General features: G+C 57.3%; 1 protein-coding gene across 2 annotated transcripts; it reads left to right on the top strand.

Annotated features, from left to right (window-relative positions):
* Positions 1 to 563: 563 nt before the first annotated feature.
* On the top strand, positions 564 to 24,727 carry SELENOI (selenoprotein I). 2 transcript variants are annotated; one of them, XM_080584178.1, is made up of 10 exons: positions 564 to 694; positions 10,225 to 10,293; positions 10,634 to 10,742; positions 12,578 to 12,652; positions 13,156 to 13,418; positions 14,772 to 14,880; positions 16,495 to 16,543; positions 16,981 to 17,161; positions 17,949 to 18,131; positions 20,196 to 24,727. In XM_080584178.1, exons 1-10 carry the CDS (start codon positions 647 to 649, stop codon positions 20,310 to 20,312), a joined length of 1,203 nt encoding a protein of 400 aa, XP_080440304.1. In that variant the 5' UTR covers positions 564 to 646; the 3' UTR covers positions 20,313 to 24,727. The 2 variants fall into 2 exon arrangements, with proteins under 2 accessions (XP_080440304.1, XP_080440305.1); XM_080584179.1 differs by lacking the exon at positions 10,634 to 10,742 and having other exon boundaries at positions 632 to 683.
* The last annotated feature ends 1,468 nt before the right edge of the window (positions 24,728 to 26,195 follow it).

Below are 26,195 nucleotides of genomic sequence, written 5' to 3'. Positions count from 1 at the left end.
TTCACAATCTACCTGATGCTTCACAGACAATGCCTGGCCTTCAGTTGCCGGCCTGTTTTTGAGATGGTAATGTTTTCTCCCCTTATCTGGCTTGACTTAACATAGTGATTTTCACCTGATTGCTCTAAGGAGTCTGGTTGTCTGCATTTTAGGAGGACACCTGCTGAGCTTTCTTATCACTGTAAGCATATCTCAATACCACATTCCTTCCTTCTATACAATATAACACTGCAAAAACAACATTTCTATTCCCACAGAGTCGAGTCAGATCAGTGACGAAACGTTACCACTTCAAACAGTAAAAAAGTCGAAAGAAATTTGAAATTTAACAGGCCGGCAACCGAAGGCCAGGCGTTGTCTGTGAAGCACCGGGTGGGCTGCGAGCCTGGATTACCCACTCGGCGGGGAATCCCTTCTCACACCAGCCCTGGCAGTGCCCAGGGTTGGGCTGGATGGGGCTGGGGGCAGATGGGGGGGTGGAAGCCATCTTCGTGTCTCCCCCCACCGGGGTCCTCCCGGCCGGCAGGGGGCGCTGTGGGGCGGGTGGGAGGGGGGGGCGGTGACGCCACGGGCACGCCCGGTGGGCCGAGGCGGCGGCGGCGGCTCCGTACGGCGGGCGCGGCGTGGGGGGGGCGGCGGGGGCGCCATGGGGTACGTGACGGGAGAGCAGCTGGCCGGCTTCGGCAAGTACAAGGTGCGGGGGGACGGGGGTCCTGTTCCGGGGCGGGGGGGGGGGGTGTCTTGGTGCTTTGTGGGGGGACGGGGGGGTGCTGGTCCTTGGGGGGGGGGGGGGGGGAAGGTCCTGGTGCTGGGGAGGGGGTCCTGGTGCAGTGGGGGGGGGGGTCCTGGTGCAGTGGGGGGGGGGGTCCTGGTGCAGTGGGGGGGGGGTCTTGGTCTTTGGGGGGGGGTCAGGTCTTGGTGCCAGGGGTCCTGGTGCTGGGGAGGGGGTCCTGGTGCAGTGGGGGGGGGGGGGGGGACTTGGTGCTTTGTGGGGGGGTCAGGTCCTGGTGCCAGGGGTCCTGGTGCTGGGGGGGTGGGGTCTTGGTGCTTGGGAGGGGGTCCTGGTGCAGTGGGGGGGGGGTCCTGGTGCAGTGGGGGGGGCTGGTGCTTGGGGGGGGTCAGGTCCTGGTGCCAGGTGTCCTGGTGCAGTGGGGGGGGGGTCCTAGTGCCGTGGGGGGGGGGGTCTTGGTCTTTGGGGGGGGGTCAGGTCCTGGTGCCCGGGGTCCTGGTGCAGTGGGGGGGGGGGCTGGTGCTTGGGGGAGGGGTGTCAGGTCCTGGTGCCATGGGTTGTGGTGCTGGGGGGGGAGTCTTGGTGCAGTGGGGGAGGTCTTGGTCTTTGGGGGGGGGGTCAGGTCTTGGTGCCAGGGGTCCTGGTGCTTGGGGGGGCCAGGTCCTAGTGCCATGGTTCCTGGTGCAGTAGGGGGATGGGGTCAGGTCCTGGTGGCGTGGGTCATGGTGCTGTGGAGGGGTCCTGGTGCTTGGGGGGGGTCCTGGTGCTTAGGGGGAGTCGGGCCCTGGTGCCGTGGGATCTGGTGCTTAGGGGGAGTCGGGCCCTGGTGCCGTGGGATCTGGTGCTGAGGGGGCCTCGTGGTGTGTGTGTGGGGGGTCAGGTCCTAGTGCTTGGGAGGGGGAGGTCATGGTTCCCTGTGGGGGAGGTCCTGGTGCAGTGGGGGGCGAGGGGGGGGAGTCCTGGTGCTTGGGGGGTGTTCAGGTCCTGGTGCCATGGGTCGTGGTGCTGTGGAGGGGTCCACAGCACCAGGGGGGGGTTGAGCAATGTGGCAGCTTGCATCGGGTGGGGGCGCGTGGGTAAGTTTGTAGGTGCTGTTAGCAGGGCGGTGCTCCCAGGTCGAGGTCTTCCTGCAGGTGCCCAATGCGAACCCCGTTGGAGCTAAGTCCGCGAACGCGCGGACCAGGGTGAGGAGAAAGGTCCTGCCCAGTTCCTACAGCTCTGGCCACGTACTGGCACCAGTTGCACGCCGGCGCTGTGCTTACTGGCCTTGCTGGGAGGCAGCAAAGGGCCGAGGCGCGAGCACACCTCGCGGAGACGCCAGCCACGCGTGCCCCCGGGGCAGGCCTGCGGTCGCGCTGGCAGAAGTCGCTTTGCTCAGGAGGCTGCGGTTTCCCTGAATCAATAGGGACTGTGATAGAAGCAGGCGGGCTCGGAGCACGTTTCTGGTGCACGCCGATGCTGAGGCATCGCAGTTCGGTCGGCCGGGCCGTCCCTTGCCTGGCTGGCCCTGGGTCCGTCACTGCTGCGCTGACGCAGAGCCTGGCGCTTGGTTCAAGGAGCTGCTGGGGCCTCCGGTGCAGCAGGCGTCCGTCCGTTCCTTCTGCTCCTGGCTGGGGGAGGAGAGCCGTCCCCTGCTCCCCGGGGAGATGCCCCGCGCGGTGGTCGGGGAGCCGGGCAGCTCCTGCGTCCGCCTGCCCCGGCGCCTCCTCCCGCTCGGCAGCTCAGCGCACGCCATCGACGCTTCTGGCAGGGCGGAGGCCTTGGTAGCAAAAAATAAAGCTCTCGCCTCCAGGCTGGGGAGCAGGGTGCGAGCGTTGGCCTTGCGGACACCTTGCTGCCGCGGAGTATTGAAAATCTTCGGCCAAAGCCAGGCGCTCTGTTGCTGTTCAGCGTCGAGCACCCGGTGCCAAGAGGGATGCAGCCAGGCTCCGCTGTTGAGGAGCGCGGACCTTGCAGCCGGCTGCCAGAAGTCGTGAGCTGCTTCTTAAAAGCCCGTCTGCAAATTGCTTTCTGGCAGGCTTCTGGGCAGCCTTCTCCTAGAAAACTGCGGTCAGGGGAGAAAACGGGTGCGGAACGCTCACGGAGGTGTCTGCTCTTCCTTTTGCTTTCTCTTTTTCTTGCCCTCGTGCGAGTTCGCCGCCGCTGCTGCGCGCGGTGCCCGGGGTCACGGTGTAGCTCTCATCCAGCTGGTGCAGGAGGAGCAGGGGAAACTCTCGAGCGGTAAGAGCTGCGCACGAGGCTCTTGCCGCGGGCGTAACCGGCGTTGTCCTCACCTCGTGAGCCGCAGCTGGCTGCTGGACCTGACCTTGGCTCCCCGCAGAGGGGGGCGATGGTCTGGGGGAAGCGCCGGCAGAGCAGGGCGCTGGCACCGCTCCTTCCGCGTGTGGCACGGGAGGGACCGAGCTGCGGCGCCGCCACGTGTCCCGCTCGGGTCCAAAGGTGGGGCGGGACGCTGTCTCACCTCACGAGCTCAGCGAGGGGAGCGGGAATTGGGGTTTGGGAAGGGCCTTTCGGAGCGAAACTGCTGCACCCTGAAATCCTGTGGCCGGGTCCTGGCTTCTGCGCGGGAGGCGGCGATGGCAGCCCCCTGGCAGCGGTGCGGGGGTGGCGGGCAGCCGCCTGCTCACGGGCGGCTCTCGTGAGAGGCTCTTTGTCTCGTTACCTGCGTGGGCGCTGAAACAAAGCCCTCGTGGTTCTCCTCTCACGTGTCTGCAGGGCCGAGGCCGGGGAGCAGCAAGAAGGAGCCCCCGGGCTGCTCTCTGCGGCCGTCCGCGCGGAGATGTGCGTGTGCGGAGCAGCGCGCCCTGCAGCCCCGTACGGGTTGGCACCTGGCGGGTGCTTTGTGCCAGGAGGTGCCGGGTGGTCGTCCCGGTGAGAAGGGGGCTCTGTAGGGCATCAGGAACAACGGCCCTACGGGGTCGGGTGAGATCTTTGCCTGGGACACCTGGTGCAGGGTGCAGCAGGCGCCGCGGATCCCGTGCCCTGTGCGCATCCCGCGCTCCGGCTGTCGGTCGGACGGTGTCTGTAGGTCTCTTAAGCGGTTGGCGTGAAGTGGGACTGCCGGGCCCACACGGGTGCCCTCTCCCCATCCCCAGGAAATCCTTTTCCCTGCAGGCTCCAGACGCCGCGGAGAGCAGGGCCGCAGATGTCGCGCTGCGGGAAGCAGGTGGCTGGAGGCTGTCCCGGCGGCCTCGCAGAGGCTTCTCTGGAAACGCGAGCCCTAAAGAGGTCTCTGGGGTGTGTGCCAGGGGCTCTTCAGAGCAGCGGAGCAACAACGCAGCTGGCGGGGGAGCTTTTTGATGTTAGCGACCTGCATGGGAGGCTTGAGGCTACGAAAAGGCCGGTCCTCGCCTCCCCCGGGCAAATCGCTCGTCTTCTCCTGCAGGGCCCTTAGGGAAGGGTGCGGAGCAGGAGAAGCCTTTGAGCCCTGATCTTGAATCACTTAACTCCTTCCCCAAGGGCTCCCTAATTGCTCTGAGGCTCCCTGCGTGTCTGCCTTTAAACATCTGCTTCCCAGGGAGCCGTAAGCTCAGCGTCCTCCCGGCCTTCAGGACTTCCAGGTGAGCAGCTGGAAGGTGGAGCTGCTTCCTTCTTTCTTCTCCTGTCCTGCAGTTAAAACTCAGGGGTTCGATCCTCTGCCCGGCTTGGAGCATCCCTTGCATGTCTGAAAGCCCCCTCTTGGTCAAAAACTGCCCGGCTGCTGTGGCTGCAGGAGGCATCTCCCTTCCCGGCCAAACACGAAGCCCTTCGTGGTCGGGGATCCGCTGCCGCTCCAGCGCATGGTGGCTCCCGCAGGGTTCCCTGGGGGAACCCAAAACCCTCCGAGGGCTCCCGTACGAGCAGAAGACTTTGCCCGGGGGCGAGCTGCGCGGCCGCGTTCCCTGCCAAGGAGCGGATGCGTCTGCGCAGCCGGCGGGCCAGGGCTGTTCCTCTGCCCCGTGGTGTGGGTAAAGCTCCCGGGCGATGGTTGTGCGGCTGCAAACGCCCCTCTGCCCCTGCCGTCTGGGGAGCGGAGCTTCGAGGGCTTTGCCCGTGGTGTTTGTGTGGTTTTGTGTTGTTTTTTTTTCCCACCGCAGTCCTTCCGTTAAAGGTGTGAACTGGGTGCGAGGGGCGCCGGTGGCGGGGCTCCTTGCCTCATCCCGCAGCAGGAGCCCTCCCAGCTTCGCTCAGCCGCCTGCCACCCACATCCTCTGCGCCTTTTGTCCCGACAGAGAGGGACGGGACGGCTGCGGCCCCCAGGCAGGGCTTGGGGACGGCTGCGAGAGCCGGGTGCCCTCCTCCTGGATGCGTGCAACGGAGGGGTGGGAAAGCAGAGCCGCTTCTTGGCGGCGTTTTGCTCTTCAGGCTCCCTTTAAAGCGAACAAAACCGAAACCCCTGTCTTTTACTTCGCGTTTTTGCCGCAAATATCTGAGATATTCGCGTGCGCCTTCCTCCGGAGCCTGCTGGGATGGCCGGGTGCATCTCGTCCTGACTCGCGGCTGCGGGGACGCAGAGGGAAGCGATGGCAGGGCAGAGGGATGCTGCTGTGTGCCCCAGCCTTGGGCTGTCGGGGAGGCAGAGGGCTTGTAGCTTCCCGGGAAGGCCCGAACTCCGCCGTGAGCAGCTTTCCCTTCTGCTGTGGGACGGAAGAAACCGACGGGAGGATCGGCCCAGCTCGGGTCTTTCCAGTGGCACTGCCGCTTTGTTCGTTGCCGCGGGTTGGATCTGGGCCGCGAGGAGCTCCATCCAAAAAGCCGCTGCCTGCTGATGAACAGCCGGTGCTCGGCTGCTGGGGCTGCCTGCGGGAGGACCTGGGCACCGCGTGGAAATGGCAGCGCCGCTTCCCGTGGCTGCCTGCGTTATCTGGGCCCGTGTGAGTGACCTGACTCGCTCTGCTCCGCGCCCTGCGCGAGGCAGCTGTCAGGGCTTGGGAAGTAACGCGCCTTTTGCTGTATTTCTCTTAGCTGTGAACCTCCTCTAGCCCTCCTTCCTCCTCTCTGCAAACAGAGAGCCAGAGGGTTATGTGGTTTTTTTTGGGGAAAAAAAAAGTTTTGTCTCTTTCAGATTGCCTCTTGGAACTTGGCAGTAGTCCTCCCCCCGTCCCCGGGGGTGCCTTGCATCCTTGGTGGTCGTCTCCTGATGTGCGTGGCTTTGTCTTCCTGTGATGGGTGTGCTTAAAAGCTTGGCTGACCTCCTCTGGGGGGGGACTGCAATGAATTCTCCTTTCACACCGACTCGCCTCCTCCCCTGCTTCTCCCTCGGCACCAGCAGCGGGCTCGCAGAGCTGCCTGCTCGGGGCCGATCCCCCTTTGGGCAGTGCAGCCCTCCTGCAGAGCCCCGGCGGGCTGTAAGCAAGCGTGAAAGGTTTGTTGGGCTGTCACAAGGCTCTTCTATCAGGTTCCTGTCTGTGTGCTTCTGTTTCTGCCTTTTTTCCCTCCCCTATCCCTGCTCTGACCCCGCAATTCCCGTTCCAGAGGCTCGTCGCTGGCTCCGAGCGCCTTTTCCTGCCCCCAGGGAGGAAGGAGCCTCTGCTTTGCTGCGGGAGCAGTCCCACGTCTGCGGGAAGGCAGGGATAATTTCCCAGCTGGTACCCACGGGAGCTGAAGGTTTGGATGTGAGGGTGTTGGCGGCGCACAGCTCCTGCTTTCCCAAACAATTCCCGCGCCCCGTGGGGTTTGGGGAGCGGAGCGAGGCCCCCGCTCGCCGTGGCAGCTCCTCGCACAGCAGAGGGGCTTCGGCTCTGCGTGCGGATGTCTGCGACGTGGGCAGTAGGGACTGAAAAAACGGGCGAGGGGAGGGAAAACGGGGCAGGCACCGAGGCTGGCGGTGCTGGGCAGGGCTGGGGGACACCTCGGGCACCTCTCTCCTGCCCGTGCGTCCTCCCCGCCGCCGGCCGTCCCTTGCGCCCTTCCCTGCACGCTCCCCGCTGCCCGCGTGCTCCCTCCTCATGCCAGCTGGGAAGTGACCTTAGAGAAAACAAACAGGTTCACGTCAATAAACGCCCTTAAAGCACGGCGCCGCTCCTGACGCGTCGGCAGAGCGCGGGCATAGTGCAAGGGGGATTTGTTTGCCCTGGCATGGCTCTGCCCGGCTGCGGGCCCTGGGGGCTGCCGGGCTCGCTGCCTCGCCTCAGCCCCCATGGGACAAGGTGCTCAGCCTCGTGTCACCCTCGTACCTAAGGAGGTTCGTAGGAAACGGCCTCCTGGACGTGCTGGGGCCGCTCCGCCGAGGCGCACGGTGCCTTGCTCCTGCCTCGGGGCTCCCCCAGCCCCCTCCGGGTGTTTGACACCGGGGCGCCTGCACGGCAGAGCGCTGTCTGCTGCTGGCTGCCGGTAATGGGATTACTTAAAAGCTGCGTTGTTTTTCTGGACAGGAAAGCTATTAGTAGAATCTGGGCTATAAATCTGTGTTTTCTTCCTTGTGCACGTAATTGGATCTTCCAGAAATGTCCTGGTTGTGTGATTAACGTCGGTTTTAAGCTCCACGAGCCGTTCGTGTCTCTAAATCCCGTAACGACAGCGGGCAGCTCAACACCACGACGGCACCGAGGCCGCTGGTCCGTAGGACACCCCGATGGTGCCCTTGCTGAGGTGCTGCCGTGCAGGAGACGGCGTGGCCCTTGCAAGTTGTCCCTTGCAGGCTGTGCTGGCACCAAGCGCTTCTCAGAAGCCTCCGCCTGGCTTCTTGGTGTGAGGAGGAAGGCTGAAGGCTTCCTTGGGTGCCTTTGGTGCACGCAGTGTGACCCAACTGATGGGCTTAGCACCGGAGCTCCTAGCGCCGGGCTCCCTGCTGCGTTTATCGGTGCCGTGTTAGGTGCTCGTGCACGTGCTGCCCCTTCCCCAGAACCGCAGCCGTCCCCGGGACCGTGCTCATCGGCTGTCCCAAGAGCCTGCGGTGAGCTGGCGCGTCTCAGCGAGCTCACGCGTCCAGGTAAAGAGTTTCTGAGTGTAAATTATGCCGAGATTCGTCAAATTGCCTCTTTACGGCTTTTTTTTTTGTGCGTAGGAGCAGCTGCTTTTGGAAACGTTACCCAGCAGGGGCTGGAGATGGGGGGCGGCGGAGCTGGATGGAGGGCCCCTCGTCCTGGTAGGGGTTTTTTAAGCAGATGGTGGCGCTCCGCTTGGGAAAAGCCCCCCTGGGGGTGAATCTTTGGGCTGACGGGATGTATCCCGTCCGCGTGGCCCGGGGGACGTGCAGGTTAGCCGGAGGGACGTGGCCGGGAGCTGCAGGGTGGCTCCGGGGGAGGGACGGGGCGTGGGGAGGCTGCCGCTGCACGATGCTGGCCACGGGATCGTTGCTCCAAAGTTGGCTGGGCTCTGTTCTCAAAAAGTTTAAAACCAAATCCCTGGGGGCTGGCTGGGCTGGGCCGGCTCCTTCCTGTTGTCATGAGGAGAAGCTGAGCCTCTGCGCGGTGCTGTTTCAGAGCAGGGTCCGTTACACGTGTGTCTGTCTGCTTTGAGAAGGAGCCTCCGGAGCCTACGAGATTCCTTCCGTCCCTCCCCGAAAACGAGGGAGAAATCAGAGCTCCGACTGACGGCCGTCGTTGGCTGTGATAGAAAAACGCCTCGGAGAAGGGTGCGTCGAGCGCGTTAGTCACCAGGCAGATGCAGGGAACGGAAAAAGTGATGCTGACGCTCAGGGAGGATGAGCTGGCTGAAGGACAGCGCCGGAGCCCTGCGTGGGGAGCTGATGCACCGCTGTGCCTGGAGCCTGGGGCTCTTGCGGGCTCTCGGGCCCCTTCTTGGTTTTCCTTCGAGGATGAAAACTTCCAGGAAGGAAACCAGAGCCTGCAAGGCTGAAACCTCCCTAAAAACGAGCTTTGCCCACGCTGCCCGTCCCTGCCCTCTGTCACCCGCTCTCCGTGTCCCCAGCAGCACCGCCGGCGCCGTGCGACCCGACGGGGAGAGGGGAAAGGGGAAAGCGTCCTGGGAGCTTCCCCAGGGCACAGCCCTGACAAACGCGGGCGGACAAACTCCGGGGCGCTTCCCCTGCCTCGCTCCTGGTGTGGCGTTTGTTTTCTTGTTTGAGGCTGTGACGGGGATAATGAGATTTAATCGGCCTCCGGCTCTCCTCCTCCCCTATCTGGTAGTTAGTCCAAATCCTATTATCTCGTAAGGCGTTCGGAGTTCTGTCCTCCACCGCGGAATTAAGCTGGGATGGAAATTCCTCGTGGCTTAGACCTCGTCTCGCGCAGCCTTGAGCTCAGGGTTTTGGTGCTGTGCCGCAGCTCCCGCGGGGTTACCGGTGCTGGGAGATCGGGGTGGGCACATCAGCGGTGCTCGGCCAAGCCCCGGCGAGACGGAGCGAGCCGTCACGGGGAGGGCAGGGAGGAGCTGATGGGAGCAGAAATGCCTGCCGAGGAAGGGATCGGCCCCGCTAGGAACGTGGGAATAAAATGGTCAGCCTGGTTCCCCTCATCTCTGGCTGGGCAGGCGGGGCAGAGGCTTGGGTCGGGGGAAGAGGACTGCAGACAACGTGATCTCCGCTAGGACGGGGCTGTGAGCTACGCAGCAGGTAACTTGGGCCGCTCTTGGGAGCCAAACGATGTCAAATTTTAACTTTCTGGCTGGAAACTGTCCCGCGGCTGTCTGGGTTTGTGTTTCTCCCCCACCACGTGCACAACCCAGCCACCTCCGAGGACCACAAAGCTTTGGGGTGAGGGGTAAGACCTCCTGCTCCCCTCTGCCCTCTGCAGAAATCTCGGCTCCGTGGTGGAGAGGAGCCTTCTGCTGGGAGCCCCATGTCTCCATCCGGCCCGAGTCGCCCGCGTTGCTGCTCTGGGAGCCGGGGTCTGCGCCCCTCTGCTCCTCGCGGCCAAATAAATCGCCCTCTGCCGCTTGAACTGCAGCAGGGCGTGCGGGGTTCGGAGATGCTCATGGATGTGGGGCGGTGCCTGCGGCGTTTTGGGGAATCTGCAGGGTCCTGCAGGACGAGGGAGGGGGCTGAAGGTCTTGCTCAGAAACAGCTTCCGTCCTTCTGGAAGGGGAAGGTCTCTTCCAAATGACTGGAGACAGCGAGAGCTGCCGTCCCGATGGGTTATTCTGCACCAAACCACACCAGCTCCCTGTCCATCGGCGAACAGTCTCCTGCTTTAGGGCCGAGGAGGTCCCCGGTCCTGGACTCGGCAGGGTTCAGACAGGCAGAGCGGGGTGCATCGAGCTGTCCTCCGCGTGCCGTGCCGCGGGGCGGCTGCAATGCCTCTGGCTTGCCGAGAGCGCTCCCCGCAGTGCCTGCGGAGGTCTCCTCTGCCTGTCCCGTGAAGGGAGCCTTCTGAAAACCTCCGTGGTGAGCCCGGGAGCTGTCTGTGGGCCGGTGGCTGGTGTTGCTGGAGCTGGCAGGCGCTTTTGGGGTTGCTCAGCGCCGTCCCTGGTGTGAGTCCGTTCCTGGCGATGCAAAGACTTGGGTAGCAGGTGCCCTCAGGGAAAGCTCGATGTTCAGGATCTCTGGCTGCCTGCAAGAGGTGCTGGGGCCCTGACTGTTGTGTTTTGACTTTTATTTCCCGTCTCGTTCACAGTACAGCGCGGTGGACAGCAACCCCCTGTCTCTGTACGTCATGCATCCCTTCTGGAACACGATAGTGAAGGTGAGACCTCGTCCTGCCCTGAGCGGGACAGCGAAATGCCGGTCACCGCCACGTCTTCTGCGCAAGAGTGTCAGCTGCAGGGCCCTGCTTGGCTGAACAGAGCTGCTTCGTTTGCGGTGTGACTAATTGCAAAGGGCACGGCCTTCCAGCTGGCGGCTGCCCCGAGCTCACTGCATCGCAGCCCAAAGCTTCGCGCTGTCCCGTGGCGGTGGGTGCGCCCGGGCAGTGCTGCCCAGCACCCAGACGACTGTAACCAGGCCTCTGCTGTGGCCGGGAGCAGCGTGTGGTCCTTGTTAGGTATTTTAATGAGTTCATGTGTTCTTTTGCTGCTTCCCCATAGATCTTCCCTACCTGGCTGGCCCCAAATCTGATAACGTTTTCTGGCTTCCTGCTGCTTGTCTTCAACTTCTTCCTCATGGCATACTTCGACCCTGACTTTTACGCTTCTGGTAAGGCTGCCTTTTTCTGTTTGGATGTGTCACCTCCTCTCCTGTGCCGGCTGGTGCTCGGCGGTGAGCCCGTGCAGCCGGGGCACTGCCGGGCAGCTGGCTGCGCCGGAGGAGGGATGGAGTCGAGGGCCTGAAGTCACCGGGCTTCTCGATGAGGACTTGTCCAGGTGACGCCTTCCCCCCGGCTGCTGGGTGCGTTTGCTCCTGGCTGGCTGCGTGCAGGCGAAGGAGGACAAAACAGCCAAAGCCGAGTAGGATCCGGCTCTGCCTTAGCAGTGGACAAGAGCCAGTGCCCTCCTTTTGAAACAGAAAGTGTGGGAAGAGGGTGATGTGGGAGACTCTGCTTTCTGAAGTCAGCGAGCAGAGCCTTTTTATTTGCATCCCAGCTAATTGCCCTCCTGCAGAAACATGCTGGCACCACATTCAGACTAACAAAAGCGAAGTCCTCTTCCTCCATTTCACCGTTTTGCATAATGCGAGGATGTGCACAGCTTTACGCTTCTTAAACAGTACCCGTGTTCGTCTGTTACTGCATCAGTTCAGTTGTCTCCTTGCTTGTGGGAGTGTCCTAGGGAAAATATTAATGCGGCATGATAACTCTCAGTCACTTATTGATAGCTTCCTTTCAGTATTTTTCTCTCCCTTTCCCCCTGCCAGGTTTGGTTTAGGCTGCTCAGAACAGTTCATCTAGTTTTTCTAAAACCGGGCCAATCATCAAAGTACAGTTAAGTGGAAAGTACAGTTAAGTGAGAAAAATATTTTTCCTTTTTTTTGGTATGGCCTTCATTGACAGATAGATAAGCACTGTTACCAATACGCAAGGCTTTCAAAAGCTTGGGTGACGTGAGCGGTTGTTGGCTAAGATTTGGACTGTGTTTTGGTCCGTGAGCCCTAGGAAGAAAAGCTGACATAGCTCACGGGAGCCCAAGAATCCCCAGGACAGGACGTCAGGTGTTCAAAAAGTTGTGCTCTGCCAAAGGGGTGGCAAAGTTTATGCTGTGGAGACCCTTTTATGTTCATGTTACGGGTCTTCTGCTTGGAAGGAGAAGGTTTCATTTTGCTGGTGAGGCCTCCAGAAGCTTAAGCCTTCCTCCGTGGCTGGCCGGTTTGGTGACTTGATGCTCTCCATCCGCTGCTGGAAGGCACCATCCTGCTGCTCAAAGGAAAACAAGAAGGTGACGTTTTGGGGCATTTTTGCTCCCCATGGGAGACCTCTGTGCATCCTCACGCGAGGCTGCCACCATGAAGCAGCTCCCTGCTTTTTTTGAAATGCAGCTTTGGGCTCCCCGAGTTGCAGGCAGCTAAGCTGGCTGTCTGCCGAGACAGCGCTGGCGGAGGAGGAGAGGTTATTAAGGAGGAACTCGGTTTCAGTTGGCAGGGACGAGGTCTGGAGACTGGGAGGGAATTCCCCACGTGCCTGCAGAGGCAGGGTGCAGCCACTTCTCCGAGAGGCTCTGGTGATGCTCTGAGCAGTGCAGGAGTGCCCGATCTGCACACACTTCCATGCCGTGCATTTGGGCTGCGGTTGCTAGCTGCCCCCACCAGCTCTTGGATCCTGTGACTCCGGGGAGCTGGGGACAGAGGACAAGTATGTGTCCTGGTCTGCAAAATCCTAGGATTCCTGTCTCCGTGACCCGCTTCCACGAGAAGCTGTGGAACAAACAGCTCTGCCATCTCTCCCTGGAGAGAGCTAACATCTGTTTCACCGTTTGAGTTGTGGGGGTGCTTTGTCTTGGTGAGCTGTCGGTCCCCGTTGCTGTGCCTCTCGTGCCAAAATAAACCCGCGGAGTGTACATACTGAGCTGTCCTCTCCTGGGTCTTTCTGATCTCTGCAGCTCCTGACCACCAGCACGTTCCAAACGGAGTGTGGGTCATTGTGGGTCTCCTCAACTTCATTGCCTATACGTTAGGTAAGAGTTTATCTGCCTTGCGGGGGGTTGTTGCGGTCATCTGTTCATGCTGCAGCTGCGTGTCGTCTTATCTCCGAGCCTGCTGAAAAATCTTTGATTCTGGGCTTCAGCCATGCCCTGCTCTGACTGCCGCTCGTGCTGCTAGAGCAGTTCCAGGAACCGCTTGGCAAAGAGCATGGAAGGAAGGTGGCCCGGAGCGGCTGACGTGGGAGGAGGATGCTGGGCCTGGCTTTGAGGTGCTCTGTGAAATTCTGTCCCTGGTCTGCTTCAAATAAAGTCTTGCCAGGTTTTTCCTCTGTCGCGTTTGTCGGTCTCAGGTGGAGCTGGGGAGTGGGACGTGCTCACCGTTGGAGGGTGAGGGCAGCGGGAGCTGCCACTCGCTGGCTGCGCACGCCTTGTCAGCTGCAAGCTGGCCCATTGCTCTGCGCAGGGATGCCCAGCAGAGCTTCCCATTTCAGGGGATGTCTGTCAAAACCCCCTGTTTCTCCCTGCTCTCTTCCCAGATGGCGTTGACGGGAAGCAGGCTCGCCGAACCAACTCCAGCACGCCCCTGGGAGAGCTCTTTGATCACGGCCTGGACAGCTGGGCGTGCGTGTACTTCGTCGTGACGGTTTACTCCACCTTTGGACGGGGCTCCACGGGTGTCAGTGTCTTCGTTCTCTACCTCCTCTTGTGGGTGGTCTTGTTTTCATTCATCCTCTCCCACTGGGAGAAGTACAACACGGGGATTCTCTTCCTGCCCTGGGGATATGACATCAGCCAGGTGGTAAGTACGCGCTGCCGTGGTTTCAGCAGGAGCTCAGCAAAGTGCTGGCGTGCCTGGGGTGCAGCGCTGCCTGCTGAGCTGCGTGCAGCTCTGGTGCCTGTCCAGCCCCCTGTAAACCAGGCCCTGAGGTGCTCTCCAGGGTGGCTGTCCCCAGCCTGCCCCGGCAGCGTGGAGCAGGGCAGGGCTCGGAGCCGCGTGCCCGTGGTGCTGAGCCACAGCGCGCTGGGAGCCCTCACGGTGCGCGCTCCACGCTCTGAGATCTGGCGGTAGCGTTCAGCTTTGCACAAATGTTAAATCCAAGGAAGTTTACGTGGGTTTTTCTGTTCATAGTAGCTTTTGCAGACGGACTTCCTACGAGAAACAAGGCTTGAGGAACGGTTATTGCCTGGTTTCCTCTGCCTGGGCTCTGCGTGTCCTGGGTACCTCCCGGGTACCTAAATTCTTGCTCTAATTAGTTTCCTGCATTACACCCCACGGGTGCATTCAAGCCTAGAAGTTCGGGGTGCCTTTTGGCACGAGCAGGATGCGTGCCAAAGTGCAGCTGCGTATCTAGTTTGCATTTTAATCGCTGTGCCTGGAGCAAAGGTTCCTAGGGAGGTGCCCCCCTGCGGCTGGGTAATGAGGCAGTTGATGTCGAGGTTAACGGTGATGGAGCGGTTGGGATGTTGGCACTTCCTTCTCTCGTTAAGGACTTCTCTGCAGGAAGCACTTTCTGAAGGGCCCGTCAGTACTGGGAGCAAGCTCTGGATGAGTAAAATTCAGCTTTAGTGCTCGCAGCTCCCCGTCCTAGCCAGGGTGCAGTCTCGCAGCACCGAGCAACGCACCATACTTGTGTCTTCTGGCTTGTCAGATCCTGGGTGGGAAACGCAACAAGCTGGAAGGAGAGTGATTAATTGCAATAATCATCTTTCCTGGTAAAATAAGACTGTAGCTGGTCCCATCCGACTATACTCTGACCTCCTCCCCCAGAAGCATGGCTTGACCTGGGTGCTTTCGGACCTCTGCCTAGCACAGAAATCATAGCATCATAGAATATCCCGAGTTGGAGGGGACCCATAAGGGTCATCGAGTCCAACTCCTGGCACCACACAGGTCTACCCAAAAATTCAGACCGTGGATAAAGAAAGTCGGGCTGGAGGGCCGAGCTATCCTGCAGCGTGCTCCCTGCGCCTTCAGGGCTGCCATCGCAACTCATGTGTTCCCTGTTAGCTTTTTCCCTGTAATAACTTCAGCAGATGGATAATAGGAGACCCTGGGCAAACCTCCAGAGCCCAGCTGCCGTTCCCTGAAGCTCCCTGGCATGTGTTGTGCTGCCGGGCTGCTGACACCCGCTTCTCTTCTGCTTTCTTTCAGACCATTTCCATCGTCTACATAGTGACGGCCATTGTGGGAGTTGAGGCCTGGTATGCACCTTTCCTGTTTAATTTCTTATATAGAGACCTATTCACTACAATGATTATTGGTAAGAAACTCCATGTTGAAGCCTGTCTTTTAAACGCAACCTCTTTCCCGACACCCAATGTCTTAATTATTTCATGCCGCTGTTGTGTTTGCTGTAATGAAGGCTCCCGTAGGCCGTCACCCAGGTGACTAACGCAGGGTGTTTGTGCAGCCTGCCCCTTGCCATTAACTCTTGCAATTTACTCCTGGGGCAGTTAATTTGGAGAAGCTGACTTGCTGCAGCATGCCTGGGTCAGTGGTGACCAAAAGGATGAGGAAGCGGCGCGCTGTGCTCGTGCCTTCAGGCATATTCAGGCTGACCGCGAAGGGCTGGCGCAGTGCTGCACCGGGGCCAGCCCCGGTGCGGGGTTGTGTCGCTCATCTGCGGGTTTAAAGGTGACGAAGCACAGCCCAGGGGGTGCGTGGGTTCGGGGAGCCCCTTGGTTTGGGGAGCTTTTGTACTGGTTGCAGAGCAGCTTGGTTCCCTGCCTGAGGCTCCGGCCACGCAGCGCTCGGGGAGCAGGAGCTGTTGCCTGAATGCTGCGCCAGCAGCCTGGGGTTGCTTCAGGGAGTGGGGTCAGGCCTGTGGAGGTGGGGAAAGCACCTTTGTGGGTCCTGCCCTCCGTGCACCCGTCCAAAAGTTAAATAAAAGGGTGTGCGGCCTTCCTCCAGAAAAGCTGGCTGTTCTCTCCAGCGGTCAGACAGAATGAGTCCCTGCAAAGGGGGGAGTAACGCAGGTGGAGCTGCGTGGCTTGATGTGATTTGGTTTATTCAGAACTTCTTCCTCGATTGTATTTTCTTAACCTACGCCCTTTTCTTTAGGGATTAATTATAGCTGATTAATTTCAAGTCAATGTGTCTTGAATTGTTACATTAAGAGAAGTGCAAGCATCAGATTTACCCAGGTGGACATTTTGAGCTTTCTTTTGGCAGCCACAGAATTTAAGATATGAATAATGAATGTACTTTTCCTTCGTGGAAAGTAGAGCATGATGTGTACACTCAGTGTATCTGTGCATTTGAATAGGAGTTAGGTTATTAAAAGCAGGAATATTTACGGGTCTGTTAAAATACCTACTGCTATATAGACATGGAAGGAGTTGTGATGGACTTACATGGATTTGGGTGTAGCAAATGATGTTTACCGTTTAGGTTTTCAGTTATTTAGAGTTTTTGTACCATTTGTCAAGCTAAATCACAAGAGTTTTTTTGCACAATGGGAACTGGAAATGCTTGCACGTGGTGGGAGAAACAGCAGATTGGCTTTATTATAAAGACTGAAACCTGCGCTGCGCACATCCATGTCGTTTGTGGGCTTTGAACTCACGTTGGGTCCCATTAAAAACAGTATTGTAATTAAATTTAGTAGCTGTTTAAAGTGTAATACTGGGCTCGTGAATGCAACTTTTTAAAATAGAAATGTCTTTGATTTATAGCAGACCTTAACTTGTAATTACAACTCTTGAACCAGAATCTTGAGCACTTACTTTTAAACCTGCTGAGCTGTTCTTGGTGCACCTCTGGGCTATTTTAGTTGCAAGCAGCTTAAACTGGAGCCCAACCATCTGCCTGTCCATGGGGTGCACGCGATGGCCTCCCTCTGCTTGGCGCAGTAACGTAGCTCTTTCTCTTCCAGCTTGTGCACTCACCGTGACGCTGCCGATGAGCCTGTATAACTTCTACAAGTAAGTTTTACCATTTTTTAACTCTTCCTACCCACATTAGCACATTTGCAAGAACTCCCAGAGCCTCATATGACCTGGTTTCCCTAGTAGTTTTCAGATGGGTGTTTCCAGGGTGACAAAGCAGCTTCTGAATATCCGAAGGTCCCAGTTGTGGGGTGCAGCCTGCTCGGCAGGGGCTCGCTGAAGGGCTCCCAGCTTATGCAGGCTTGTCCAGTTGTTCACAGCCCAGGAGTACAGGTGCCTTTGTAATTCAGGGTTTTTAGGTTAACAATGAAGGTGTGCATCATCCTCGTTTGACTGTGGTTATGACAGGCGTTGGCAGTTTTGGGAGGCAGAATGTCCAGTGAGATTTTACAGGGCATTTCTGGAAGCAGGGACCAGGTGTTTCTCAGCTGTGGTTCCAGGAGTTTTCATTTCTCTGTCTGCTTGCCTTTCAGGGCCTATAAAAATAACACCTTAAAGCACCACTCTCTGTACGAAATCATGCTGCCACTGGTGTCCCCGGTGTTGCTCTTCGTGCTTTGCACCACGTGGATCTTCGTGTCACCCATGGACATCCTGGAGGTCCATCCCAGGCTCTTCTATTTCATGGTTGGAACAGCCTTTGCGAACATTTCCGTGAGTGGCTTTTGCTTTATGCTTCCGTGTAGCCCCTGGGAAGCGCGCAGCCTCCCAGGGTGAAGAAAAATGCCAGTTCAAATGGGAGGAAGGAAGGGAGATGGGAAGGTTTAACTTGAGACAGCTCTGCTATTTTGCTGTGACTGAAAGAACGAGCAGGAAAGCAGACAGGGTTTGGGGTCTGCAAATGTCACAGGCATCTGTGCTGCAGCTTTCAGCTCTTGAGAACCTAGAGACATAGTCAACTTGAGTGTGTTCACACACCCATGCATCCTCTGTGGTGTCAGCAGCAAACTGTTAATATCAAGGAAATTCTTGTTTCTTTTGGGGGAATAAACTTAAAATTGGAGGGCCAGAAGCTGTTGTCCAAACCTGATTTAGCTGCATGTTGCGTCTGTGCCTGCTTGAGACCTTAACAAAGGTACCTGTGCTCGTTCTATCAGATCTGTGTCCGTGCAGCTCTGTGTCTGTGCTCTGCCAGCAGCCCGTGCTGCTGATCGTGCAGAATGCTGCTGGTAAAGCTCGGTCAGCTCAGGGGAACTCCTTTTTCCTTTGAACATGCCCTTGCTGGCTGCTTCCCTGTTACCTGCGCCACGGGGCTCTGCTCTGTGTGTCTCACAGGAATTGTAATGCAAAGGCAGATCCCAAGCGAGAAGCTGACTGATGGTAGTTGTGAGCGCAGGTAACTGGCACGTGTACGTGTGTGACCGTGCTCTACGCTGCGAACAGCTCTGGGCTTGCAGAGCCCGTGCAGGACGCAAGCTCTGACAGCTTTCTCTCCCTGCAGTGCCAGCTGATCGTTTGTCAGATGAGCAGCACGCGCTGCCAGCCTCTGAACTGGATGCTGCTCCCCATAGCGCTGGTGCTCTTCGTGGTGGTGTCCGGCTTTGCACCCGACAGTGAAACTCTTCTCCTCTACTTGTTAACCGCTTTCCTCACCCTGGCGCACATCCACTACGGCGTGGTCGTGGTAGGTGAACTGGGCACGTGGGCAGCGGGCTCGGCTGCAGGCTCTGCTGGGGAGCTGCTGCTTAAAAACGGGAATGGCTGTGAAACAGCCTGGGGCTGTGAGCTCTGTCGGGCTGTCCGTGACCATGGGAAACGTGGGCTGCCTTCCTGGTGAGAGGCTCTGGAAGGCTGATGGGGTTTGAAACGAGCCTCGCACAATGTTCTCAGGGGCTCTTGTGCCAGAGATGGGTTTGCAACAAGTCCTCGTGTCCCTGCTGCTGTGTTTAACTGGCTGTGGCTGCAGCTTAGAGACCAGCTCGTAGGTCAGCCAGCCTGGGCGACTCGCGCCCCTGGGCAGCGGGAGGCACTCCTGGAGACACTCACAGCAGCGGCTGTGGAGTCTGCACGTTGGGAAGGAGTGCCTGGTTTGGGAGTCTTAGTGTAACACGTTAATCTGCTGTCAGTGGTTAATCTGCGACCCTGCTGACGTGCCCTGCGCTGGGGACACGTCCCTTGCACTGCAGCTGCCTGCCTCCTGCCTGCTGCAGGGGGTGTGCAGAGGTCCCGGGGCTGGTTTTCTCCCCTCGCGCTCTGCAAACTCTGCCTGAATTTTGATTAAGAGAGAAAACAAACTCAGAGGAGACCAAGTCCTGTTAGAAATGCCCTGGGAAGCTGTTGAGGAAGTGGGGCGAGGGCCCAGATGTTCCCTGCAGAGCTGGCTGCTACCACGTGTGTAAACCCTCCTTGGGAAGCCCTGTCCCCCGGGAGCCCCAGCGCTAATGTGGAGCCTCCAGAGTCAAGTTTGAGCTGTAATTACAGCGAGGAGGTAATACCCAGGTTGTCTCCTCTTTCCAATTAGCGTAATGAGGCTTCTATGCGAGAAGGATTTGAATAGCTAAGAAGCTTAAATAAATTTGGTCTTGGAGTCATAGCTGGAGATGGGAGACTGAGAGGATGGGGTAATCCTCTCTGCCCAGGCCCGCCCATCAGTCAGGGAGGTTTCTGGTGCCCCGCTCCCCTGAGTTCGTGTTGCCCCTTTCTAGCTTTCCAGGGGCCCATCTGCAGTCTCCTCTCCCAGGACAGAAGCGCCTTTACTGATACTGAGGTGCAGAGCTTTTTAGGGCAGTGACTGGAACGTAATCCCCAACTATTCAGAACTTGGGAGCGCCAGTGTGGACTGGATGCTCTGCCGTGACTTGCTGCCCGGCTCAGCGCCTGGTGCTGCTCAGCACCGCTCGCTGTTGGATCTGCAGTGATTGCTACCTGTGGTCAGCACCGCCAGTGCCCCACCAGCCGTCTTATCCTCCATGGTTCTGCTCCTCCGCTGGCTGTCAGGCATGCAGGAGTAAGCAGCACTTCCCAGGCTAGCAGGGCTCTGTGAGCACCTGAGAGAGCCTTTCCTGGTACAGCTCTCAGTCCTGCTCGCAGTCCTTCCTGGTCTTCTCGTTGTTTCACAAGAGGTGGTGAAAGCTTGCTTCTTTATTCTGGTGCAAAAGGGACCCAATTTCCCAAACCTGGCATTGGGCACGCTCCTCTCTGCAGCCTTCCTGCGCCAGTGCAAAGTACTCGACCCCCAGTTTTAATTGGAAATGGACTCAGGGAGCAACTTTTCCTGTGGTTATCTGAGATTATCAAATTAATTGAAGGAAAATATTAAAAATATTGCTGTGAAGGGCCAAGAAGTACTGCAGAGTAAAAGTATGAGTGCCTGCGCTCGGGGCAGGGTGTTTCTGACTCCCACGCCTGAGGAGGGTAGGATGGAGGCAAGCCTGCTCCTGGACAGGCTGGGCTGTTGCTTCTGCTCTAATTCAGCTGCTGTAAAGCCTTGCTCCATAAAACCATCCAGGGAGGGGGAAGGAGAAATCTGCCCTCCTCGATGCAGTGGGGCAATGCTGGGCAGATGCTGCAGTCCAGCCCTGCTACGCCAGGGGGGAGCATGTGGCTGGGACAATGATGGGGAAGGTGGGTGCAAGGAGGTGGCAGGGCTTTGTCAGCCGTGCGGGGAACAGGTTGGGCGCTCTGCCCGCTTTTTTCCTCGTCCCCCTGAGCCTTGCTAACCCTGTCCTGTTGCCTGCCTTGTCCCCAGGTGAGCCAGCTGAGCAGGCACTTCAATATACGACCCTTCTCGCTAAAGAAGCCCACGCCGGATTGACTAGGAGTGGAGGAAGAGAAAATCAGCTTGCAGTCTGCAGAAGTACTGTAAATAACTGCTGCAAATACCTGTAAATACTTCAACCATCACCACAGATCTAAACCTATCCTCTGGACAGACATCAGGGCAAAGTATGCGCGGTATCTGGTGCAGCCAGGTCGGGACTGGTACAGGACAGCCTCTGCTGCTGTTCAACGAACACAAGCCTACGGTTTTGGGTGAAACTGGACGAGGAGGGTAGCCTTTCAGGTCACTATTACTGTATTTTAGACCAGCTGAATGTTCCCAGTAAAACCTCAAACCCCAGCACTTGCTCAGATAAAGCTGGTTGGGGATGCAGATGGCTTTACCTGAGCAAAGCACCTTGACCCATCACCAGAACCAACGTAGCAGCTGATTTCTGCGAGGTCAAGGGAACATCCTGGTGGTCAAGCGTTCCCGTCTGTCCCGAATCCTGTTAGCCCTTCTCCCGGGCTGGTACTTAAGGAGCAAATGGTGACAGTTCTCCCACATTCTGTCCTGCCTTCCTGCACTCATTCATTTGGGCAAATACTTGCACCTTTTTTTAAAGCAGAAGTAAACACACAAAACTTGCAGTAATATTCTACTTGGGGCGGGGAGGGGGGCTTAGGAATCAGGGCTCAATTTCATGTAGAAGTGGGAAGGCAGCTTCCCCGGCCCCTGCCCGAGCGGTGGGCACCTGGGACCACATCTCGACGTTCCCTGCCTGCGGGCTGGCGTGTGGGCCCTGACCGGCGGTGAAACACGGCTCACACCAGCCTCTGTAACACGGAGCCAAACTCCCCCCCGCTTCCTGCTGGTATGAACTTGCTGTTCCAGGTCGGCTCTGCTGGGTCGCTGCGTGCTGCCCGAGCCTCGTCTTCTGCGGCGGTGCAGCCAGGCTCAGCCTGCGCATCGCCCTTCCCACCAGACCACCGACAGCAGCAAATCCACAGCTTGGAGAAGCACCTTAATAATGTTGTGTTGGTTGCGTGTGCACTTTCAGAAAGCTCACAGGCGCGTGTGTGGTGGGGTCCTTCCCAAATACCACTTTGTTTTCAAAACCGCTGTCCCCGGCGGCTGCGTGTCTCATCCAGGGATATATTTGTTTACTGTCCATTTGTAAAAGATGTTTGCATTGATTTTTTTTTTAAACATTTCTGTAATTGAGTTAATTGAGTGGGGTGGTGAAGACTGAATGCTGATTTTCTTTTCTGTTCACTTTTATTTAATGAAGACCTGTGCTTGAATGAAGAGTGCAGCTTAAACCCAGGTTCTGGAAAGGCTGCATCCGGAAGTGGACAAGCACAGCAGGTTGTGCATATGTAATTACCATGGGAACAAAGTCTCTTACACACTGATCATTGCGGGTCATGGAAGCTTGGTCGCGGCATTTTCCTTCCGCAGGCGAAGACTCCTCCTCCTGCTTTAGGAAACCTTCAAGCTGTAACTACTATTTAATGATTTGGGATTTTTTTTTTATTTTTTATTTTTTTTTTGTAAATTTGAATCATTGTCATGCAGACTGAGACTTGAAATCCTGAGGCAGCTCGCAGTGTTCGCTGCTCTGTGCGGTGCCGTGGGTGGAATCGGGGTTGCTCGGTCACGGTACGTCCTGCGTGGGGTCGGCTGGGGCGTTTGTCTGGGCTGGCGCCACCGCAGGGCTCGGCTGCTCGTCTGTCTGTTCGTGTGTCTGTACAGCCACGTGTCTGCGAGCGGTGTCTTATCTGGGAGAGGGGGCAAATGGTCTTCAGAATTTATTTAATAAAGTAGCTTACTCTATATATTTTACTGACATTGTACAGGAAAAAAATGAAGTGTGCAAAGGAATTGGGCTCTGCTTGAATCTTTGACTCTGGCTGTTCAATGAAATGCAGTTGTGAAGGGAGATAAATGTAAGTCACGCTCGCACAGGAATCACAGGGAATCTCTGAAAGAGAACACAACGCTTACCTGTGGGGCCTGTTCGGGTAGCAAAACTGCGCTAGCAGCACTGGCAAAAGCGGCAGTTAGATGATTTATTTTCTAGTTAGATGTCTGCAGGACTAGGGAACAACTGAGCTGTTCCCACAGCCTTTCAGCTGAGCTCTGGGGTCCCGAGCCTGGAGCTTGTGTTGTCCTGGCTCTTCCCATAGCACTGCTGGGCCTGAGGACTGGGCTCACCAGTGCTGCGGGAGGATGTCTGATCTTAAACCTTGGGATGTCCCTTTGTCTCCTTAGTACACAGTTTGTCTCTCGTCTTGTTCGGCTGTGAGCTGGTGGATTTTTGCAGCCCGTAAGAGTATACCTGAAAAAAAAAGCCTTTGTAAAGCTACAAGCATGTGGAAGCAGGACTTCCTCTCTAAAATCCTGCAAATACTTGTGCTGTAGGAAAAAGCTGTCTCTTAAAAACTGGAACCACTTCCTATCTGCACAGGCTTTATCTTTGAAGAGTCCTGGATTTTTGGTGCCTTAATTTATTGCACCTTGAAGCTAGAAAAACACCTGCTTAAATCTTAAATCAGTGCTGGAAAGCAGGCTCGCTCCTCTCTAGTGCTGCCAGGCTCGTGGCAAAGCGAGGTGAGAGCAGACCTGGTCTCGGTGGGCATCCAACTCCGTTTCTGACTCGTGCTGCTGTGAAGCTGGGTGGGTTTCTGTTGGGGCTGTTGTAACTTGGGTGATTTCTGATCCCAGCTTCTGGGGGAACGGAAACACTTGAGCAGAAAGACCAAACCATCTCGCCATGGTGGGGTAGGGCATGCTGAGAAACAAATTATTTATTAATAATAATGGTTTTAAGTCTTAAAAATAAATTTATTCCTTGCTAACTGCATGTGAGGGTAAGTGTGTTACGGAGCTGGTTGCTCCCCTCGCTGGCTGGACTGTGTCCTCAGGCCTGCCGGGGGCCAGTCCTTGCGGTTTGTGCTGTCGCTTCTTCCAGGGATAGAGTTGATCATAGTTTCTTAATTACTGGTGTAATTGAGATAAACTGAGTTTATCTCAATCCAGAGCATTACTGGGGGAAAATACCTGTTCAGGGAGGGTGCAGTCCTTCAGGACCCACAGGACTGCCAGGCTCCTGGCCTCGGGCTCCAGGCGGGTCCCGGTGCTGCTCCTGCTCCTTGCTGCAGTTGGTCACCCTTCGTGGTGAAGTGGGGAGCTGGGACACGTTAGTGGGCTGGTGCCGGGCTCGCCTGGCCAGGACAGCCTTGCAGGCTGGGTTAACGCAGCCTTTTTATCTCAGTTGTGTGGCTTCGTGTCCCAGCTCCTGCCTCTGCACCCACCCAGGGACCTAGCGCAGGAATTCCCCAGCTGAGGCTGGCGTGCAGGTTTTGTGGTCTCACGGAGTTTACTTTAAAGCAGTGTTCACACTAAGAAATGTTTTATAGGTGCAATCACTGCCTGAAAATCGTGGACGTGAGCACTGTGGTTTTTAGCTCATTCCTTCCCCGCAGTGTCTGTGCCGCAGCTGGCTCAGGCTGTCCCGCAGTGCTCGCATGGCTCAGCAGCAGCCTCTCCTCTTGCAAACATCAGTCGCCCGATGCAGCCAGGGCCAGGAGAGCAGGATGCTGAAAGTGTGAGCTTCTAACGCACTGAAAACGCATACTCTTAGAGCTGGCCTGGTGTTACTCTGGGTGCAGGGAGTACCTGCAGTTTGTAATCTGAGAGCAGCTTTGATCTGTGCCTCTGAAGAGCCAGTCAGTTCTAGCAAGACCCCTAAAATCTTCTCTGGGAGTATCTGTGCCTGCTTGGGATAGACCTGAGAAGCCTCTGGGAAAGAGGTAGAGATTTGTGTGTATACACACAGATCCAAGAGTGCAGCTGCTTTGTGTGCACGTGGGAGCTGTAGCTGAAGCTCTGGTCACCTTAGTTTACGGCACAACTGTGCACGGGGCTTTTGTACCCTGAAACCTGTAGGAAATTCCCTGAAGCTCTCTTGTTTCCAGTTGTCCCTTTTTGCTTAGTGTCCATCACTTGCTTGAGACGCAGGAGGAGTTCCTCCAGCACACCCCAACCCCCTACACACCCCAGCCCAAAATCTTCCAGTGCGACGTGTCGGTCCCGCTCTGGTGCTGTGGGCTGGCAGCAGTGCTGGGCCAGCTGAAGGCTCGTTTAGTTTTTGCTGTTCTAGCTCAGATCTGCAGCACCAGCGTGGCATTGCAGCCTTGTCTGAGACCCCATGGATCAAAATTCTCCTCTACCCCTCATGCAGGGAGCCTGGCCTGCTTCTGTCCCTCGAGCTTTTAGTTGAAGTGGATGCTGGTTGTGGTGGGGGTCCCTCAGCCCAATCTGCCTGGCCATGAGCAGCCCTGGCATGGCTGTGGGCCCCAGGACCCCAATTCCTTCCCTGGAGCCGTCCTCACGCTGGGAGTTTAGGTACTGAAGTGGGTTTGAATTCGTCTCTTAAATGCTATTACTGAAGTATTTATTGTGTTTAAAATGAACGAAAGCTATTAAAGTTCAATAAAGAATAAAATTTTCCAAGCCTTTTAAGGGTGCTTGTCTTTTTTTTTCCTCTTTTTTTTTTTTCTTCTGCCTTCTGCATCTATTTGCTCTTGTGTGCGTATCCCTACAGCAATAATTTTCATTCCCCCTCTGTCAAAGGCTGGGGCGAAGGGACCGAGCTGGCCCGGCTCCTGCACGGGGCAGGACTTCAGCGAGCAGAAGGCAGCGCTGCCTTGGGTTGGCTGGTGACCAGCTGAAACCCTGCCATCCCCAAAAGCTCTGCCCTGACCTCCAAGGTTTCTCCACTTGGCTTGAGCCTGCAGCCAGCGCTAGGGGTCTTCGTGGGCCCTGTTGGCAGGGCTGGGCCACGCGTGGCGGTGCAGGTGGTGCGACGCGGTGGGGGCTCACAGGGAGCTGCTGTTCTTGCCTTCTGGTCCTGTGCAGTGTTGGGGGTCTGGGGAGGCCGTGGATAATGCCAGCAGGGTGGAGATCGCTGTTGAACCTGGACCTGGCCTTGCTCCAGGCTGCCTGCCCTGCTGTGCTCTGCTCTGCACCATGTGCCGGGGTCAGCACTAAGTCCCCGCGCAAGTGATTAAATCTCTAATGAGCCCTTAACAGTTGATGCTGCGTTTCCAGGGACGGGTTGGGCAGAGCTGGGGCTGTGTGGGGACGTGGCCACGGGGCTGCCGCTGCTCCCGAGGATGCTCCGAGGTGCAGGGAGCAGACAGGCGCCGTTTCACGGGGCAGCCCTTCCCTCCATGGATCACGGCTTGCTTGGACCACTGCTCATCCCGTGTGGTGCTCACCCTGACGCTGCTCACAAAAGCGCCCTGGGAGAAGGAGGAGGCTGGGTGTTGTTGGAAAGGGTGTTTTCCCAGTGCCACCCGGGCTGCCCAGATCCTCTTAGCAAAGCAGACAAGTCAGAACGCAGCCCTGCCCCGACAAAGCTGCTTGAGCTCGCAGCGAGCTCTTAGCTGCAGGCTGCAGTGCTAATCGGGGCGATCCCCACCTTATCCCTGCACCAGCGCGACCGGAGCCACACACTGTGGCAGAGGAGGGGAAAGGGGACATCTTCCCCCCTTCCAAACCCATTCTTTTGTGTGGGGGGTGCCCGACGCTTACTGGTTTTAGTGGAATAGCAGCAATTTGTTGCAGTAAGTAGATCGATATCGTTAATCCATCACGATGACAAGAGTCACAGTGATTAGTCTACTGCAAAGCCAAGTTGCTAAATCTTGGCATAAATATGGTGCCTTTAGGGGTGAAAGGTTCACACACCAACAAGTGTACAAGCGTGTAAGGATCTCAGACTTGAGGAATAACCTTGAGAGGTGTCCCAACCCAGGTGGGCATCACATCCGCCGCTTGCACAAGGAGAGCTCGTTAGGCCTTCTCTGACTGCTGTATTTATGAGATAAAGCGATTGGCTCATAGTCAGACTTTTACCACATTGGTATTGGTCTCTCCATGTAAATTGCTGTTTCTCCATGAGTAATTTCAATGGATCAC

The sequence above is a fragment of the Anser brachyrhynchus genome, assembly GCF_964034855.1.
Source record: "Anser brachyrhynchus genome assembly, chromosome: 3".
Classification (NCBI taxonomy): domain Eukaryota; kingdom Metazoa; phylum Chordata; class Aves; order Anseriformes; family Anatidae; genus Anser; species Anser brachyrhynchus.
Note: the sequence above shows the minus strand (reverse complement) of the source record. Positions and strands in the feature narration are given on the sequence as shown.